The 8,622-nt window shown below is 46.2% G+C and overlaps 1 protein-coding gene and 1 long non-coding RNA gene across 2 annotated transcripts; both read right to left on the bottom strand.

Annotated features, from left to right (window-relative positions):
• Positions 1-4,651: 4,651 nt before the first annotated feature.
• LOC135383785 (uncharacterized) lies at positions 4,652-6,755 on the bottom strand. The gene is made up of 3 exons (XR_010420064.1): positions 6,503-6,755; positions 5,331-5,447; positions 4,652-5,185 (listed from the first exon to the last, which is right to left on the bottom strand). It is a non-coding gene; the product is annotated as an uncharacterized LOC135383785 (long non-coding RNA).
• Position 6,756: 1 nt separating this feature from the next.
• LOC135383784 (uncharacterized) lies at positions 6,757-7,923 on the bottom strand. The gene is made up of 3 exons (XM_064613113.1): positions 7,704-7,923; positions 7,281-7,617; positions 6,757-7,197 (listed from the first exon to the last, which is right to left on the bottom strand). Exons 1-3 carry the CDS (start codon positions 7,921-7,923, stop codon positions 7,155-7,157), a joined length of 600 nt encoding a protein of 199 aa, XP_064469183.1. The 3' UTR covers positions 6,757-7,154.
• Positions 7,924-8,622: the final 699 nt, after the last annotated feature.

Genomic DNA, 8,622 nt, shown 5'->3' with positions numbered 1-8,622 from the left:
AATAAATCTGCACGATGATTACAGAATACTTCAGAATAAATAAAAAAAGAATAAATACTGCAGAACAACAGTGACTATCATATTATACCATCTTTAAAGGAACTTATTCGGTTTCGAGAAAGTAGATATACTATGCACATATCACCTAATGAGGCGCAGGAGCCATTCGCTTCATCCTAGCACAACTGTAGAATTTTCAGGTGACAGGGGCTACATGCTTGGGGATCCCAGGGCCACGAACAGCTGTCGGTGCCTGAATGAAAAAAAAAAAAAAAGAACCTGTTAACGACATTGCAAAGCAGAGCATACGCAACATTCATTAGCTGAATAGGCTATGTAAGACATGCTATCAGATTTAGGCCCGTTACGCACCGACGTGTCGCCTAATGACAAAATTCGGGGAGCCAGGCGTACGCGATACATGCTGTTTTCCCTTTCATGTGCACCAGTGTATTACACATCAGACACATTCAAATAGCAGAACAAAACGCAACTAGTAATGCGATACAGAATACCACATCAACCAGGTCATGTCTGATGACCGGCAGAAATTTATGTAATACTGGACAAGGCGCTCTTCAGTTATGGACACGGTTAGGCGGCAGTATTAAGCGTCTGATCATTGATATGCATCATACGTTGTCTGCCTACCTCTCATTCCGGTGTTCGTCTATGGCTCGAACATCGTCGAAATCCACGAAACGAAATCATCGTTTGCCGCCAGCTGCACAACGGTCAGACGGGTCGGCACCTCGAAGGAACCGAACGGGGGCGAATCCACCGGTTAAATGAGCCTCAGCCAATCGTGATCGAGAAAGATCACGTGGGAGACAGGAGCCGATGAAAAGCATAGAGCCGGAATTTGGCGGGAAATGGCAGCGGCGACACTATTTTCGCAGCGGCGAAACCCGCTCACTGTGCCTCCCCTGGTGTTGTGAAGGGGAGCTCCAAAAGGGTTTTCAAGTTTTAACGCGGCGCTGGCAGTGCAGATGCAGCTGTTGTGGTCGACAGTTTCAGATGTGTGCGTGGGCGCGCAATGGACAATGAAAGCTGTGCGGAGAATCGGCGACGAAAGAGTGCTGGGGCTGTGAGACGGCGTCGCCAAGCTGAATAGGAGCAAGCCCGAAAGGCTTGTTTGCCTGCCTATGCTGTCTTGCGCTAGCGCTATGTAGGGTCGTGTTTGTCTCCGTATCTCTGGTTTTTCTTCCTATTTTTAACTTCAAGTGCGGATCTGACAACACTAGCACAGTTTGAGAACTTTAAAGCAATGCTGACACTATCTCACAAAGAAATTTAAAATAATCGATAAGTCCACATGAAACGTGTAATGAGGCGCCAAGGCAGGGAGCGTGTTTACGTTCCACAGGCGCTGGAGGGCGCTGATAGAGGAAGACGTGTGAAGACGGCCTATTCGGTTTCAACACGTCCGCTTCCCCTCTAAAAACTTAGGTAATCATCGTCAATCTCATGGAATGCGCTGCCGTTCTCCACATTTTGACAGTGTAATGTGAGGATGTGTTCGTGAATGTTGTCTAACGGCGTTATGCAGTTGGCTAGTTCCATCTCAAATCGAACAATCCGGTACACTTGATGTCTCGAATGAACGGGGATATATGTTGAAGCCATCCGTGAGTTAGGAGAAATAAACGCTTTCCGGATTCTCTGCGCTGCGCGATTCGGGAAATAGGAGAGGAGAAAAAAATGCCTCTCATAAGACGATGTCGTCGCGCGCAGGTTTGAGCGTTCCCTACAAGGCTATTTCCTGTCGCATTGTAGTAATTTCTTGATCTGGCTTTAGACCACTTAGTGCACAATAGGCTCCTGCGTTGGCAGTGCTGTGTAGATTTTTGTTTTTCTGCAAAAAAATATCAAAATTGACTCAAAACGCCGGTAAGCACCATTTTCACTGCAACTTTGCGGACGATGTAAAAAAAAATGGACAAGATTGAGCTTTATGCCGTTTAATTTGTCATTCATGGGGCTATCGCATGATCGAATGTTGCTCTACTCTGTAAGGAACGTAAGCGATACCTCTTTGAGTAGCACCATACCACCGAAAAATGACGAAATTCGGAAGCCTTTATCTTAAAAACCCCACCAAAAACTTGCCTAGAAAATTTTATATGTTGTAGGTAGTTCTTTAGACTATGCGCAGAAGAAAAATCAAAATTCGGACTTGATCGGTAGGCGCACTGTGAATGTTTTGCCAGCCCTGTACGTGGAGCGCATTCAAGTGGTGGCACCGTTTCCTGCGTGGGGCAAAATCCAATTTTCCAAAGGAACTTTCAACTTCTGTCTTCACATGAAAAGTAATTGCTGGCATTTGAAACCGTTATGAGAGTTTGCGTTAGTAACAGTGTTGTAATCGCTCAACGTAGATTGTGGATCAACCAGATGTGCTCACATTTTTTGCGGGATGACACACATGCATTGCAAGTGCTGGGAGCCCGTGAAGAACAGAATGCTTTAGAATACTTTTGCGTCTTTATAAGAGGTATACTTGTCCACGGTGATCATATCGAAGCATATTTACAGTACACAGAATAAAAACAACTTGACAGCGAAGAAGACAAGGTAACGAAGGTAAGAAGGTAACGTAATACAGAGCATTCCGGGTGGATGAGAGTGCTCGTGTCCTGAACTGCTTTTTGTTGTTGTAGGAGCCACTTTCCTTAATGTTACTTTTGATGGGAGGTTCTTGTCAGATTTTCTTGATAGACTCTTCTCACGTTACATGCTAACTCGCTGCAATCCTGGCAGATACTCCTTGATGTTCCTGGCAAGGCAACACCGAAAGCGGCTTCCAGTTTACGGCCTGTCTTTCTGCCCATTTCTTCACGTATTTCGGAGTGTTTCCGCTGTGCACATGCCTCCACCGACTTCCTTCTTGGCTTAAGCGGTGTGACGTTAATGGCTTCAGATGATATGTAATCATTGATTTCTTCGACCACGTCGGGCTGGTGCACAAACGGCTCACCCTGTGAGCTTCCTTCAAATGTGGGCGACACTGCTGCGTGCTGTGATTCAGCCACCTTTGCTGTGAAGTACTTCTGCACAGCTGGGCCATTTCTGTTATGCCTTGATCCGCTGGAGCCACGTTCTTTATGGCAGCTACGTCGATCTCCGAAGCAAAGTGAAAGTCATTTGTCCGAAGCACTTTTTTCTTGTGTATCGGGCGGTAGTCAGCGCAATACACACGGTCAGCTCTGTACAACGAAGACGCCATTGAGGTAGGTGTGATGCCAGGACGACACAGTACAGTAACGCAGATGTCTTCACACACTCTGTATAAGGACACTCCGTGCATTCCTGTAGTCGAGGATATTGTGAAACTTTGCGCAAGGTGTCTGCCGGGAGTTAATCCGATTAGGACCTTCCCATGGTGGCAGCATGTCGAACCGAAGAACATATAGGTGATGTAGGTTCTTTTGACGAGGAGGAAAGGTGCGAGGAGGAAACACTTCCGGGTCTAAATGCTGCGCCATGGCGACCGCTGGCTATAGCGTTACGCCTGAAATCACTGCTCATCAATTGCCGGTTACAAGGTGAGGCACTTCGAACAAGTGAGATTATGATATCGCGTTGTCTTCGATTTGTTAGGTCTTCCATTTTACACATAACAAGGGCGTTTCAAGCGTTGTACGGTTGATGTTTTGCGCGTCGTCTTGAGGTGTTTACGAGCTTTGGCGCCCGAATGTTGACAAAGGGAGAATCGCATTTGCGCATAATGCTAATACTCACTGTATTTGCTTAGCAAGGGCTTAAGTACTGGCAGATGCACGGGGATAATCGCCTATTTAATGCTTGCGTTGGCACTTGCCGTGCGATACCACGATATTGCTCTTTAACCCTTTGTCGATTGTCACTTCTGTTCTGAATGCGAGGAACAAATGCGTTAGGGCCTCACTCAGATTACGATCTCTAGGCTCGGGGGCAGAGCGTCGTGTTGCTGTTTTACGGACCGCCTTGTATAACATTTTCGTATGAACAATTTGTGCGTTTGTCTTCTCCAGAGCCCCGATGCAAGGCAAAGACGATAATTTCGTGGCGAGGTAAGGCCACTCATGCATGTAGTTTTTAGAAATGCGAAGAGCGCATGCATTAATGATGGTAATGTAGGCAAAAATAAATCAGAACCATTGTAGCCACTGATGTCCACTGACGTTGATCATTGTTACAGTGGAATTCCTCTGGACGCACTCAAGACCCTTCATTATACTTCGGATAGACACATGTGGCCTGTGATAACCGAAGATGACATAAGGGAGTACTTTCTGGACAAAGAGGGAGTGGACGGCCCACCATTTGAGGCCTATAAGTCCCTTGAAGGCGACAATTACGTCTTGTCAGGTATTATGCGGCAGCATATGCAAATGCTACCTGAAGCTTATACATAACAGGTGTTAGCCTTGTTTCCTGATAGCACCACACCTTTAAGGCAACATCATAGCGAGTTGTGACGAAAGCCTTTTGAGAGTTGTTGTGTTGGAGATATAAGGGGGGCTGAATCTATTGTTTAGAATTGGAATGGAACTCCCTAGCTATGCCAGGAACGTCAGTGTTTCTTTCCTGAATAATTTTCTTTCGCAGGCAAAGTACATAGCTTACAATGTGCTTGCCCAAGAACCGGCACAGTACCTCTTATCACGATTGTGATAAGAGGTGAAGTGAGCCCATCACAAAGAAGTGAAAGTCCATACACCTGCTGGCTGGCAGCTACAGGAGAGGGCAAGATCCTTGGTGCATACTGTACATGCATGGCAGGGTAGGTACATAACTCTACAGTAAATGAAGAGCTGTACTGAATGATTTTAAATGGTGTGCAGGTGGGGCAGGTGCTGCAGCCATGCTGCAGCCTTGTGCTTCACAATAGGAATGTGGCACAAGGAGAGGACAGAATCCACTGGACCAACTGACCAGCCTTGCAAGTGGGTTGTGCCTTGTCTTAAAAAGGTGCAGCAGGAGACATTCTTTGCAATGTTTTTTGCCATGGAAATTTTATTACCTTTACCTCTTGAAGCGTTTTTAGCTAAGACATTGCAATTTCCATATCTTATTTTAGGTTCAACCTGTACCAGCAGATCAACTGCTATTCGCCCATAAACGGACAGAGGTCGGGCAGAAGAAGAAGCCTCGAGAAGCAACACAGCAGCTGCGTACGGACTTTGCCCCATTCCTTGCACAGCTGAAAAGAGTAAGTCTTTCAGAAAGGGATACAGCTATACCACATCTAGACCACTGTTGCAGACACATGTGTGTATAAAATGCGTACATTTTTCCGGATCAACCCAGACGCCCAGTATTTTACACTGGTGGAGGAAAACACTCACGTGGACAGTGCCTCAGACAGTGGTGATGATCTGTCAGATAACGATGACCTTCCTGATGGACCAGCGGTAATTGACATCAGTTTCGACTCGCCGTTATGCTCGCTGACAGTGAGGGGGCTGCGAAGGAGAGGACATACCAATGAGAACATGATAGACCTGTCTGCAAGCGTCGTCAATAGCCTTAACATAAGTGAACAGGACTGTCTTCAAATTGAAGAGGCAACGCGTAGGCAACATGAATGCGACGAGTGGAAGACTCATCGTAAGGGACGCATCACAGCGTCAATCTTCAAGGAAGTGTGCCCCTCGAAAATGGTGAAGTGTGCATCACTTGTGAGAAAAATACTTTCTTCGCGACCACTAAATGTGCCAGCAGTGCTCTACGGACGAAAGAATGAGCCCATTGCCAAGGCTATGGCCCTGAGTGCTCTAAGTCAAACTCAGCAATGCTCGGCTCAAAGAATGTGGGTTAATGATACACCCGGACTGCCCATTTCTTGGTTGCACCCCTGACGGCATCTTCGAGTGCGACTGTCACCCACCAGCACTTCTAGAAGTCAAGTGCTTGCACTCTCAACAGGATATCGACCCTCGTGAATTGCTTTCTTTGGGGCAGTCCAGAAGAGATTTCTGCCTTGATCAAGATGGGAAGCTAAAAGTGGCCCACAAATATTACTATCAAGTCCAGGCCCAGATTCATTTGAATGTGTTTAACATAACGCAGTGCTACTTTTACGTTCATGTAAATGCTTGTGGACATCTAATTTTGATTGAGAAGCAGGATGACTTCCTCAGTCAGAACTTTACAAAGCTTCGCACTTTTTACACGCAAAGGTGCTTCCACAAATGCTACTGGATGGTTGCACGTAACATGGACTGTGGACTCAGTGTGCGACTGCCATGTCGTCTCATGTATATATGCTTCATGCTATTTTTCCTCCTGCTTATCTGCCCTTGCATTGTAAATAGCACCTGTGTGTCAGTTCATATTTGATTCCTTCTTCTGCAAATATATAGTTTCAACATAACATGAATGCCTACTTGTTTCGATAAAAGATGAGTGTCACACAACGCCATACCTTTCTTTGCAATGGATGGGGCTAGATTAGTCAATCCAGCAACTACCACAAGTATGTCACCATACATTGGGCACAGGAAGTGTGGTACTGTACCAGTCAGTATACGCCACTTCTTTAGATGCCCAATGGATCGCTCCACAATGATCCGTGTAGAGGATATTCTTCGGGACTTTGTTGTTTCCACAGCACTCAGTTGTTTCTTGTTTTTAGTGAACGTGGGCGTGATGAGCTGCACGTCTCGCATAGCAAATTCATCATGCAACAGAAATCCACGATCTGCCAAGACCTGGTCCCCTGCACTCAGAAGGTCCATAAGCCCTGCAAAGGAACAGAGAGCATTGCTTATGTCACTAGTTGTGCTGAGGCTGGAAGGCATACAGTAGAACTGATACCAACAAATGTCCCTGCAGCAATCCCAGCAATGTAATTAACTGTAAAGAGTGGCAGTGGTTGAAAAGGCCGGTCAGAAGTGGAGCTCCAGATTGGTCCCTGCTCCCGACTGGCCTTTTCGACTACTGTCTCCTACCAGTTGAGTCAAAGATCTCTTATGAATTCATACTCTGTCAGAGTACATGGCCATAGTATCACGTATTAAGCAGTAGACAGAAACAATCGAAGAGTGACACTTACCGCTTTTGAGTGTAATGGACTTATCTGATATTCTGCCCCCGTAGGCCTTGGAAATGAAGGACACTGCCTCTAGGTTATTCACACAAACCAGGTACTTCAGTGTTGTAGTCTGTTTCTAATTTCTCCAGACAACTTGCTGTGTATCCAGGTTGTATGGCCTGATAATGAATGTGATGCAAACATCATTGTTAATAGCGACAAAACAAGAAAACAGATGTAGTGATGACTTATGGGTTCTCACCGTGACACCTTCACCTCTGTGCAATCTATGATAGCACGCAACCGTGGGAATTTCTTTCTCTCCTTCTTTGTTAGCCAGCTTTGTGCGACTGAGGGACTTGGAAAGGTGATGAGGTTGGCACACAGCGATGAAAGGGGTCCTATCCACAGTTTAAAGATGGAGCTGACAGTATGTCTGTGGATGTTGAAGCGATATGCCAAGTCTTGGTATGTGAGTGCCAGCCTCAATTTCATTAAGACCATGAGGAGCTGAGCAGAATGTGGCATCTTTGTGTGTGCTGGTGGAAGGCAGGCTACAACAGCAGCCAGTAGTGCAAGGAATGTTGCCTTGGGAATGCCTGAAAATATATGTAGCATCAAGGACCTGTGTCTACTGAAGTATAAAGCAGATTAATCAAGCAAACAGTACTAAATGGTTTCATACCTGTATAGAATGCAAGCTTATTCTCTGGCATCAGATACACATTGTGTTGCTCTGCCAACTGTGCAGAAAGCTCCTTGTTGGCACCTTCCAGTTCCTGTATGCGTTGCGTCAGTGTGTCCACTTTTCTGTGCAAAATGTTGCAGGATGTGCACAGGGTCCCACACGAAACAGTCTGCACCGCGGCGTCGAGCACATTTGAATTTGGAAGAGATGGCGGCATGGCATCTGCACGATATTTCAATGATGAGTACACTGCAGCTTAACAGTGCCAAAAAGAAAAAAAACTTTTTGTGGTGTCAACAATCATGTGTTGGACTAAAAGCTCACCAGTTTCCATGTCTTCCACGTCATTCTCTGATGTCACACATTCTTCAGTGGCACTTGAGGACGATGCTTCCGAAGCAAGGGGGTTTGCCAGCTTCTGGGCAACGCGCGACCGGCGTTTGTAGCTGTGATGTGAGGTTAAAACAAGTCATGCTCCTGCGACGTCCCACACACACAGACTAAAAACCAACCTTTCAATCTTCTTGTCACATTTCTCGCTAAGTTTCTGGCTGTGACGAAATACGCTCGGAACGTAATCCACGTTTCCTGGGTCGTCGCTGCTGCATCCTGTACACGAAGCCCATTATACATTGTACAGGTTGTCTTCCTCTATCACTTCTGAATCCACACAGTCAAACTACGTATACGAAACTTTACTATACCGTGGACAAAGTGCTCGCTGCAGAGTCGGCTGTTGGTTGATGGCATCCAGAGCTTTCCATCGCTGCCCAGTCTACCGATCGCTGCCGCCCACCTTTTTCGCCTTTCTGCGTTCCACGGAACACGAAACATGCGGTAACCCTTCGTCGTGCTGTTTGTACACTTAAATGCACAACATCCACCCATTATGGGTACTTATTTCGCGTCGGACGAG

Source organism: Ornithodoros turicata, chromosome 2, assembly GCF_037126465.1.
Source record: "Ornithodoros turicata isolate Travis chromosome 2, ASM3712646v1, whole genome shotgun sequence".
NCBI lineage: Eukaryota > Metazoa > Arthropoda > Arachnida > Ixodida > Argasidae > Ornithodoros > Ornithodoros turicata.
The sequence above is the reverse complement of the archived record's forward strand: the minus strand, read 5'-3'. Positions and strand labels throughout refer to the sequence as shown.

Excerpts from the sequence above, each read along its gene's own strand:
- LOC135383784 (XM_064613113.1), bottom strand. The coding sequence starts at position 7,923 with ATGCCGCCATCTCTTCCAAATTCAAATGTGCTCGACGCCGCGGTGCAG. Across the intron at positions 7,618-7,703 it reads TAAGCTTGCATTCTATACAG|GCATTCCCAAGGCAACATTC; the intron begins GTATGAAACCAT and ends ATATATTTTCAG. Across the intron at positions 7,198-7,280 it reads ACAGAGGTGAAGGTGTCACG|GCCATACAACCTGGATACAC; the intron begins GTGAGAACCCAT and ends ATTCATTATCAG.